The sequence below is a fragment of the Rhinopithecus roxellana genome, unplaced genomic scaffold, assembly GCF_007565055.1.
Source record: "Rhinopithecus roxellana isolate Shanxi Qingling unplaced genomic scaffold, ASM756505v1 contig4821, whole genome shotgun sequence".
NCBI classification, from domain to species: Eukaryota; Metazoa; Chordata; class Mammalia; order Primates; family Cercopithecidae; genus Rhinopithecus; species Rhinopithecus roxellana.
The window spans coordinates 1,140-11,271 of record NW_022143583.1 but is presented as its reverse complement, the minus strand read 5'-3'; the positions used below and the strand labels follow the sequence as shown (position 1 = coordinate 11,271).

Sequence of the window (10,132 nt, the reverse complement as noted above, 5' to 3'; positions counted from 1 at the left end):
GTCCTGCGAGGCCGGCAGCAGGACCCAACTCCACACACGCCTGGCCTCGGAGTCTGTCTTGAGGCTCAGCAGCTCAGCAGCTGGCTTTTCTGCAAATAGGCGCCCAACGGTTCAGCCCTAAGAACCGCACGGGAATGCAGAGAGGTCGCCCCGTTTCTTCAGCGACAGCGACCATGGCCACAACCACGATGATGACAACGGCCACGGTGACGGCTCCGCGTCCAGCCGGCCCCCCGGTGACGCCCCGGGGCATCTGCTCGCCGGGCGCTTGCATCGGAGCGGAGATCCGCGCGGGGCGCTACGTTTCCCGAGACCCGGCCGCCCCGGGCGCTGCAAACTCCCAGCCGGGTGCCCGGGTCTCCTGGGTCAGGACGGAGCTGGACTAGACTCGTCCCCGGGCGCCCCGTTCGGGACACGCACGATGGGAACGTCCGGACCCTGCAGCCCCCGCCGTCCAGGACCACGCCCTCCGCTAGGATGGCCGCGCGCCGGGACAGCTGGAGACCGGTTCACGCTAGAGACGGGTTCCTGTGGGCGCCAGGCCTGAGGGACCAGCCCCGCCCGGCTGGTACTTCCCGACCTGGCGGGAGAAGCCACGCTCCCCCCGCCGCCCGACAGCCCAGGCTCCCGGCCCCGCCTCGGCCAACCCTACCCCGCGCGCTCTAGGACCCGGCGGCGTCGCCCAACAGCTCCGGCGTGGGCGGGGCCCGGCATTGTGACGCCGCGGGGCGGGCTTTCCCGGCGACCGAGCGGACGGACGCTGAGACGCGCGCGGGTAAGCGGCGCGGGGACGCGGGGCGCAGGGCGCTGGGCTAGGGGCGCAGGTAAGGACGCGGGGGCGGCGCGGGGTCCTCGCGGGGCGGCCTAGGGCGGCCGAGGACCCGGGGCCAGGGCAGTTGGCCCCTGCCCCCAGTCCCCCGGCTTGGTCCTGTGGGGTCACCAGCCCGGCACCCCCTCCCACGAGCCGTGCGTCCCCATCCTGGGCCCTGCGCCCCCTCCCCCGACCCCATCCCGGGGCGCGCGTGGACTCCCGCCGGCTAAGCGCACCCGGGCGGTGACACCAGGGGCTGCACCCGTCCTCGACCCCGACCCTGGGAACCCTCCCCAGCCCCCGCCGGGCGCGTCTCGGGACCCCCAGACACCCCCGCGCCCCAGTCGCCCCCGCTCTGCCTTGGCTCCTGCGGCCGGCGCGGGTCGGGTCAGGTCGGGTCGGGTCGGGTCAGGTCGGGTCGCGCCGGCCCAGCCTCCCTGGCGGGACTCTAGCGGCTCCCCGCTCCCCGCAGGCCCAGAGGCCGCAGGAGCGCGAGGAGCTGCGATGAGCAGGCGGCCGGTGGCCCGCGGGGCACGGAGCTGGTGACAGCCTCGGCCAGGCGGGCGCTGCGATGGAGGCCGAGGGCCTGGACTGGCTTCTGGTGCCACTGCACCAGTTGGTGTCCTGGGGCGCGGCCGCAGCCATGGTCTTCGGAGGGGTGGTGCCCTACGTCCCGCAGTACCGGGACATCCGCAGGACGCAGAACGCCGACGGGTTCTCCACCTACGTGTGCCTGGTGCTGCTGGTGGCCAACATTTTGCGGATACTCTTCTGGTAAGTTGGGGGTTTGCTTTTCTGGGCTGCGCTCGGAGAAGAGGGTTTCTCCTTTGGAGTTTCACATTGAGGCCGGGGGAGCAGCAGGGTCCACACCTCCTGGCTGGGCCAGCGTCCTGCTCTGCCTTCATGGAGTACGTGGCCGCAGACGAAGCAGACGAGTCACTTCTTAGGGTGAGATTATTTTTTCCAGAAAAACGATGGGATTGGAGAACAGAATCTCAGAGAAAATCTCCAGATCTGCCTTCTCGCATAATGCCCCGCACGGGTGCTTAGCAGGGATCTCTCTGCTGGGCAATGGCCTAGGCCTGCCTGTAGAGAGGAACGGTTCCTGCCTGCCTTTCTCATGTTGTGTCGTTTTTCTTTATTGTTTTGAGAAAGGGTCTTGCTCTGTGGTCCAGGCTGAAGTGCATGATGTGATGACAGCTTACTGCAGCCTCCATATTCCTGGGCTCGGGTGATCCTCCCACCTCAGCCTCCCAAGTAGCTGGGATCACAGGTGCACCACCACACCCGGCTAATTTTTTTTTGTATTTTTGTAGAGACGGGGGGTTTCACTATGTTGCCCAGGCTGGTCTCGAACTCCTGGCCTCAAGCATTCCTCCCCACTGGGCCTCTGAAAGTGCTGGGATTACAGACTGAGCCACGGCGCCTGGTCTGCCTTGTTTAAATAGGAATTCACGCTCTCTGGAGACTGTCTTGTTCCTCTCAGGCCAACTTCCTCTTTGTATTTGCGTTAGGCCAAGGAAATTGAAATTAATTTTAACAGTTGTTGAAGCCAGACATAATTGGGAGAATGAGTTTTTGGAGAAAATGAAGAGGTCTTACAGCTGCATTCTAAGGCCAAAAGCGTCTGGAATTTTTCTTTCTTCCGGGTGATCCCAGCCTCTCTGCCCATGCAGATTGGAAGGTGTCTGCTGCTCTTCCCATGAAGAGGGCCTGGTGGAGGGGTGGAGAGAAGGAGTCTAGGCAGCTGGTGTTAAGAACTCTGCTTCTGACTCTGGTCACTGAGTAATCATGTACCTGCTTCTTTGCCTGTTAGTTTTTTGTTTTTGTTTTTTTTTTTTTGAGACAGAGTCTCACACTCTGTCGTCAGGCTGGAGTGCAGTGGCACAATCTCGGCTCACTACAACCTCTGCCTCCTGGGTTCAAGTGCTTCTCCTGCCTCAGCCTCCTGAGTAGCTGGGACTACAGGCTCCCGCTGCTGTACCCAGGTAATTTTTGTATTTTTAGTAGATACGAGGTTTCACCATGTTGACCAGGATGGTCTCGATCTCTTGACCTCGTGATCCACCCACCTCGACCTCCCAAAGTGTTGGGATTGCAAGTGTGAGCCACCACGCCTGGGCCGCCTGTTTTTAAGTCGACCTTGTTGAGGTGTGATTTGCATTCCATGAAATGCACCCCTTTTGTGTCCATTTGATGAGTTCTGATGCTGGGGTGTCCCGTGTTCATGAACTGGGGTGCTCCCTGCCCCACAGCCTTCATCCCAGCCCTGGCCGTGGGCAGCCGTTGGTCCACGTGTCCCTGGGTGTTTTGCCTTTGCCAGGGATTTTTAGGTGAGCGAGTGGGTTGGCTGCTTCTTCCCCAGAGTTGTCTCTGAGGCAGGGAGGTTTGTCCCCTGCAGCGATCTTGGAGGGGGATTTTGGGTCCGAGTCCTGCCTCAAGGTTTGTCTCTGGGCCAGGCTGCATCTGAGGGAGGGTTGGGGTGCTCATTTTGGAGACTGCTTCATTCTCTCCCGTCGCCTGCTGTGGAGACAGTGGCTGGCGGTGCTGCAGTGGCCTCAGAGAGCGTAAGGTTGACTGGGAAGTAGGTTTCTAATTGTCTAATGCTGTTGAATATTTTGAGTGCACGTTGTGGGAGTTGGGGAGACGCTGGTTGGCAGGCCACCTGCTACAGCCCCAGCTCACATGTGTATGTTGTGAAGGAGCATTTTTAGGATTATAGAATAAATTTTAGGGTTACAGAATAAATTTAGGGTTATAGAATAACCTTTAGGATTATAGAATAAATATTCTCCAAAATAATGGAGGAAAAATGCCTGAGGGTAGATAACTATGTGGGAAAAAAGTTCCACTTAGAGGATGTCCCCCACCCCCAGTATGCTCATAGTCCCAAATTGCTAAAAGACAATAAATTAGGTTGGGCATGGTGGCCCACTCCTGTAATTCCAGCACTTTCGGAGGTCAGGGTGGGAGGATCACTTGAGGCCAGGAGTTTAAGACCAGCCAGCGCAACATAGCAAGACCCCATCTCTACAAAACATTTGAAACATTAGCTTAGGTGTGGTGGCATTACCTGTAGTCCTAGCTACTTGGGAGGCTGCGACAGGAGGATCACTTAAGCCCAGGAATTTGAGGCTGCCGTGAGCTGTACTCCAGTCTGACCAACAGAGAGAGACCCTGTCTCAAAAAAAAGAAAGAAAGGAATCTATCTAATGTCCGTCTCAGTATCTGGTTTGGAGAAGTCAGAGATTACCCAGTTTCCTGGTGCCATCTTGTTGCTGCCTCATGACCTAACTGACACTTGACGTAGAGGTTTGAAGCTGGGAGTGGGAGTTCTTGCTTACAGGCCTTCAAAAGACACTTGAGCTCTTTGTGGAATTCCCTGGAATTCCCTTCCAGGGAATTCTGAACTTTGTCCACGGGTCTCTTCATAGAATCAATATCCTGGCTGTCCTGGTCATGCATGGCTTCTGTGACCACCGAGTGCACACACAGGGCCTCAGCGTGTTCCAGAAGACGGTGGGATGAAAGCGGGGAGAGCAGAGGGCACTGGTCCCTGCTGGGTGTCCCTCCAGCCTGAGGATGTGCCGTCTTTGCACTCCACACAGGCACATCCTCTGTGCTCACCCGGTCCCCAGGTCCTGCTGTGCAGAGGGGGATGATGACCCCTTCTGTTTCTCTCTTGGGAGCTCTTGTGACCCCCCACTCCTGGCTTCCCCTCTCCAGGCTTTGTAGGTTCACAGCCTCTTTGATTTCATGGTTTGTAGGGCAGAGGGTTTGTGCTTTAGCAGAAGTGACACGCGGGATGCATCACACACAACGCCAGCTCCACACATGTGTACGCACACTCAGTGTTTGGGATGGGAGTGGTGGGGGTGGGAAAGCAGAGGTGGGGCTGGGGCTGAGAGGGGGACAGGGTGGGGGTGGGGAGAGCAGAGGTGAGGCTGGGCTGGGCTCTGGTGAGAAGGGGCATGGGGGAGAGCACAGGTGGGGCTGGGGCAGGCTCTGGTGAGAAGGGTCCGGGGTCCTCTGAGAAGGGGCCAGGGTCTGGTGAGAAGAGGCCGGGGGGTGGTGTGGATAGACTGGGGGGAGAGCAGAGGTGGGGCTGGGCCAGGCTCTGGTGAGAAGGGGCGGGGCGGTGGGGGGAGGGTGGATGGATTGGGGGGAGAGCAGAGGTAGGGCTGGGCCAGGCTCTGGTGAGAAGGGACTGGGGTCCCGTGAGAAGAGGCCAGGGTCCGCCAGCACAGGGGTGGAGTTAGAATCTTCATGCTTCCAAAGGTGCTGGGGCATGGTCCTCAGAGCTCCAGTCCCTCTGGGCAGCCCCCCATTGGGGATTTGGGGTACATGGCATATGGAGCTCTGCAGTCCTGCAGGGGCTGCTTTAACAGTACAAACCCAGGGATTCTGAAACATAGGTCACTTATGTTTTTGTTTCTTATAGTCTTTACTACCATTTTGCGAAACCAGCATTCAGCAGATCACACTCTGTGGAATGCCAGTGTGCAGGATTTGGCAGGTTGGTGCCAGCAGCCAGGAGAAGGGCTAAATGATGTCTCATAGCTGGTGTTTGCTGGCTGTGAGTATGTGGAGGAAAAGCAGAGAGGGCAGGCGGGGATCAGGCCACACTGGGCGGCAGGGGCCTGGGAGCCTCAGCTCCATCCACAGTAGGACCCAGGCTGGAGCACTCAGATGGAGGAATGAAAACATTGTATCAGAGAGGTCATAACATTTTGTTACTAAAGGTGATAGCTTTAGTGGTGCCTAAGAGTAGACACAAAGCTACAAAGCTTCTCTTTTGCTGGATTTTTTTTTTTTTTTTTTTGACCAGAGTCTGGCCCTGTTGCCCAGGCTGGAGTGCAGTGGCACAATCTCGGCTCACTGCAACCTCCGCCTCCTGGGTTCAAGCAGTTCCCTGCCTCAGCCTCCCGAGTAACTGGGATTACAGGCACCCGCTGCCACGCCTGGCTAATTTTTGTATTTTTAGTAGAGACGGGGTTTTACCATATTGGCCAGGCTGGTCTTGAACTCCTGACCTCATGATCCACCTGCCTCGGCCTCCGAAAGTGCTGGGATTACAGGTGTGAGCCACTGTGCCTGGCCCTGCTTGAGTTTTTCTGTGAGATTTTGGAACATAGAGAAGTTTTTCTGTGGGCTTGGTCAGTTATGGTACACCCTCTATACTGTCTCTTCCTGTGGATGGGCACCTGGGCACGGTCACCTGCAGAGCCCACCTTAGACGAGGTATCTTGGTGCTTCCTGAGGAGCAGGCTCCTGCGCCACACAGGTGGGCTGCCTGGCACCTGCCGGGAGAAGAGGCGTGGGAGTTACGCCCTCGGGCAGGAGAGGAAAAGTGCTCTTACTAAAGGAAGAAAAAGTTAAGTTGAGAAGTAAATGTGGCATCTATTTTAATTAGCTTTTAAAATTACTAATGCTGCTGGATTTTGTCTCGTTTTCGTTCTGTTCCTTGTGCATCTTCTGTGGAACACTGTGCTTTTGAAATTTTGTTTTTCTTTGTCTTCACCCTATTAGTTCACTGTTCACCTCCGGGTACCCTCTCATTTGGTTTTAAAAGTCCTTATTCTTTACTGTGCATATCTTGTTCCTCTAGATTTGATTTTTGATGTGTGGATTATGCGGAAGCTCAAACCTTGATTCGCTCGCCTCCTCCTTTGTCTGTCTGGTCATTCATTGCGTCTGTTGAACATTTAAAAAACGCAGGTGGCCTTTCATGCAGAGTGGCCAAAATGGCTCACGTGCAGCCTCATTGCTGGAGGTGAACGTGGTGTGAAGCGGCCTCCATGTGTCCCAGGGGACTGGCCTATTTTAGATGCCTGCCCAATGTCACCTTCTCAGCCTCAGGTCACTGTGGGTGAGTTGACGGGCACCCAGGCCGCTTGGTAGCCAGTGGAGAACGGCCTTGGAAGTGACTGTGAGCTTGGCTGTATCCTCCAGCCTTGGGGGTTGTGATCTGTGCTGTATAATATACTGTAACAGTGCAGAGGCCAAGGCCTGGAGGGGGCCGGTGTGGGGGCCGGAACCAGCCTGTGGGCAGAGTGCCCATGCACCCTGCACTCCTGCTCATACAGCGTTCCTGCTCCCCTGACCTGTGCCTCAGGCTCAGAAAACCCCCTTTCAACCTGCCTCTTTCCCGCAGCCCATCCTCTATCCCCGGGCCCACCACCCTCCCTTCCTCCCTTTGCCTCTTTGTCTCGCCTTGTGCATTTCTTGGAGGCTTCCTAGGGAAGCCTCCAGTGAGGCAAGGGGACCGTGGTGGCCCCTGCTGACCTGGGTGACATTCCTGGAGGTGCAGCTTGTCTGCCTGCCTGCCTGCCTGGCCCCCTGTCCACCTTGGGCCTGGGCTGCTGTTTTCTCTCCCCTTCCCTCTGCTCCCTGAGTCTCTGTGACCTCAGGCAGCCACTCCCTCTGCTGAAGAGCTCCCAGGAGACAGGGAAGGGCCTTGGTTTCTGGAGCCAGCACAGAGGGAATCAGCATGGCCACCCTCTGAGGACTGCGTCCTGGCTCCCTGTGCTCCCAGGAGAACGTCTGTGGCTTTTTCCAGGTTGCTGTGGGAGCCTCACCTGCAAGTGGCACCTTCTCACCTGCTGGGCTGGCTCACCTGCTAAGGGGGTGCGGGGTTCCCCCTACTCCTGATCTGTGTTGATAAGGGGGTGCTAAGGGGGCTCTGGGGTTCCCCCTTCTGCTTTGTGTTGCGAAGGGGGTGTTAAGAGGGCTGCCCAGCTGCGTGAGAGGTGGGGGCTGTGGTGGTTGTTGCTGAGTCTTCCAGTTTTTCAGAAGTTGGGAAATTAGGCTGTTATGTAGGATCTCCTGACTTTGACATGGTGGTGGCCAATTCAAGTATTGAAAATTCCCTTCAGTCCAAACTGCAGGCTGATTGAGATTCCCGCCCTGGGACAGTCAGGGAGGGTCAGGGTTAGGGCTTTCCATGAGTGGGTGCCACACACAGCCCAGCCTTGGAGATGGTGGCTCTGCAGGCCCATGTCCCAGCTCTGTGGTGACTCTGGGAGATGGGGAGACTGTAGGGCCTGCCAGTCATTGGCCTGTGGTTCTGCCCTGCAGAGGCTCATGGCTGAGCTGATGAGATGCTCAACCCTGGTCAAAAGTCAGCAAGAAGGCCTGGGAGCCTGCAGCTTCCCCGGGATGCCGGTTAGGGCCTGGGAGAGGCAGAATGGATGGGCCTCCCTCCTGACCCAGGTCTCTCCCGCTGCAGGTTCAGGACTGGGAGAGGCAGCATGGATGGGTCTGCCTCCTGACCCAGGTCTCTCCTGCTGCAGGTTCAGGACCAGGAGAGGTGGCGTGGGTGGGCCTCCCTCCTGACCCAGGTCTCTCCCACTGCAGGTTCGGGACAGGGAGAGGCGACGTGGGTGGGCCTGACACAGGGTCTCTCCTGCTGCAGGCTCAGGACTGGGAGGGCAGCGTGGGTGGGCCTCCCTCCTGACATGGGTCTCCCGCTGTGGGTTCGGGACTGGGAGAGGCGGCATGGGTGGGCCTCCCTCCTGACACGGGGTCTCTCCCATAGGTTTGGAAGGCGCTTTGAGTCCCCACTGCTGTGGCAGAGCGCCATCATGATCCTGACCATGCTGCTGATGCTGAAACTGTGCACTGAGGTCCGTGTGGCCAACGAGCTCAACGCCAGGCGCCGCTCCTTTGCAGGTTGGTGGCCGGTGCTTTGGAATAAAGTCCCAGGGAATCAGGGCGAAGGTGACTCTGGTGAAACAAAAGCCACTCTAATCTGTCCTGATCCAAGCAGCTTTCATTTCGCCAAGTGGTGCTGTTATCTTCAACTGATAGTGTTTTCAGTGTGTTAAATGACTTTAGTTAAACAGTTTATAACTTGAAACAATTCAAGATAATGATTTCTTCACTGGAAGTTGGGTGAGGCCTTAACACAGCTTCACAGTTCTTGGCTGTGAGTGCCATCCCAGATGGTTTGTGTGTCCGAACAAGAAGTGCTCATCTGTGCCTGGCTGCATCTGGTCAGACGGTGCCGGGTCAGGCGTTTCGTCTCTGTGTGCGTGGCCTGTACACACAGCACACCTTTTCAGTTTGGCTTTGACTCACGGGCTACCTTAGCCAGGGCCTTCCTCACAGACCTTGTTAAACAGACCCAGAGTCACCCCACAGGGTCAGGCAACCCCTTTATCCGGAGCACACGGGCAGGGTACGCACACTGCCGAGTTGACAGCCGGGCAGGACCAATTACATGCTTAGCACACATGACTCCTTAACCTTTGGTGGCTTAGAAAATAGAAAATACTTCTTCCAGTGTTTGCCTTTTGCACAGTTTGTTCCAGTCTGAACCCTGTTTGAAGATGCAGGCTGGCAGGCTTCTTGTGTGCAGGAGGGTTAAATCCTTCCTTTTGTTTTTCTTCTAATTTCTCAGTCGAAGATGGCGCTCCCTTTGGCTTTGAGAGAGGTTGATCTCAGCTGTCGCTTGGAGAAAAGTGTCTCCCTCAGAGTTTGTTTAGTTTGGGGCTTCTGTGGATTTGAGATCTTGCCGGGGAGTTGTGTCCCTGTTTCTATTCCCGATCACTGGTTCTTCCTGTTGGAGAGGATCCCACTTCTCCCTTTTTGTCTGCTGCTGTTTCTAGACTGAGGTGAATGTGTGCTGCTTTCAGCCTCTGTAGAAACCCGACCAGCCTCCAGCCAGTGTGACCTGGGCCAGGTAGTGTCATTGTGGCCGCGAGATGAGCACCAGCGTCTTTTTTTTGTTCTGTTCTTTCTTCCTATTCCCGCCGTTCTCCTCTCCTCTGAGTCTCTGCTCTGTTCCCTCCTATTGTGATTTGGGTTTGAAATTATACCAGAGATGGTGCTGACGATACCACAGGTCTTGCCTAGAAAGCAGGCTTTTTTTTTTTTTTTTTTGAGACGGAGTCTTTGCTCTGTCGCCCAGGCTGGAGTGCAGTGGCGCAATCTTGGCCCACTGCAAGCTCTGCCTCCCGGGTTCACGCCATTCTCCTGCTTCAGCCTCCCGAGTAGCTGGGACCACAGGCGCCCGCCACCACGCCTGGCTAGTTTTTTGTATTTTTAGTAGAGACGGGGTTTCACCGTGTTAGCCAGGATGGTTTCGATCTCCTGACCTCGTGATCTGCCTGCCTCGGCCTCCCAAAGTGCTGGGATTACAGGCGTGAGCCACCGCGCCCGGCGGAAAGCAGGCTTTTAAGAACTGGCCAGATTCCCCCCGAGGTGAGGAACTGTGGTTTTACATTTCTGTTTAGGTGACTCGGTCTTGCTCCCTGCAAGGCTTTGCTCCTTCTCTGGAGCTGAGCTCCTCATGGCGTGTTCCCTGCCCTTTGAACCTCA

General features: G+C 56.9%; 1 protein-coding gene across 2 annotated transcripts; it reads left to right on the top strand.

Annotated features, from left to right (window-relative positions):
* The first annotated feature begins 641 nt into the window (after positions 1-641).
* Positions 642-8,664, top strand: LOC115896085 (solute carrier family 66 member 2-like). Of its 2 annotated transcripts, none has more exons than XM_030926535.1 (3): positions 642-775; positions 1,284-1,585; positions 8,349-8,664. In XM_030926535.1, exons 2-3 carry the CDS (start codon positions 1,383-1,385, stop codon positions 8,635-8,637), a joined length of 492 nt encoding a protein of 163 aa, XP_030782395.1. In that variant the 5' UTR covers positions 642-775; positions 1,284-1,382; the 3' UTR covers positions 8,638-8,664. The 2 variants fall into 2 exon arrangements, with proteins under 2 accessions (XP_030782395.1, XP_030782394.1); XM_030926534.1 differs by having other exon boundaries at positions 741-824.
* The last annotated feature ends 1,468 nt before the right edge of the window (positions 8,665-10,132 follow it).

Coding starts and splice junctions, on each gene's coding strand:
- LOC115896085 (XM_030926535.1), top strand. CDS start 1,383: ATGGAGGCCGAGGGCCTGGACTGGCTTCTGGTGCCACTGCACCAGTTG. Junction 1,586..8,348: donor ATTTTGCGGATACTCTTCTG/GTAAGTTGGGGG, acceptor TCTCTCCCATAG/GTTTGGAAGGCGCTTTGAGT.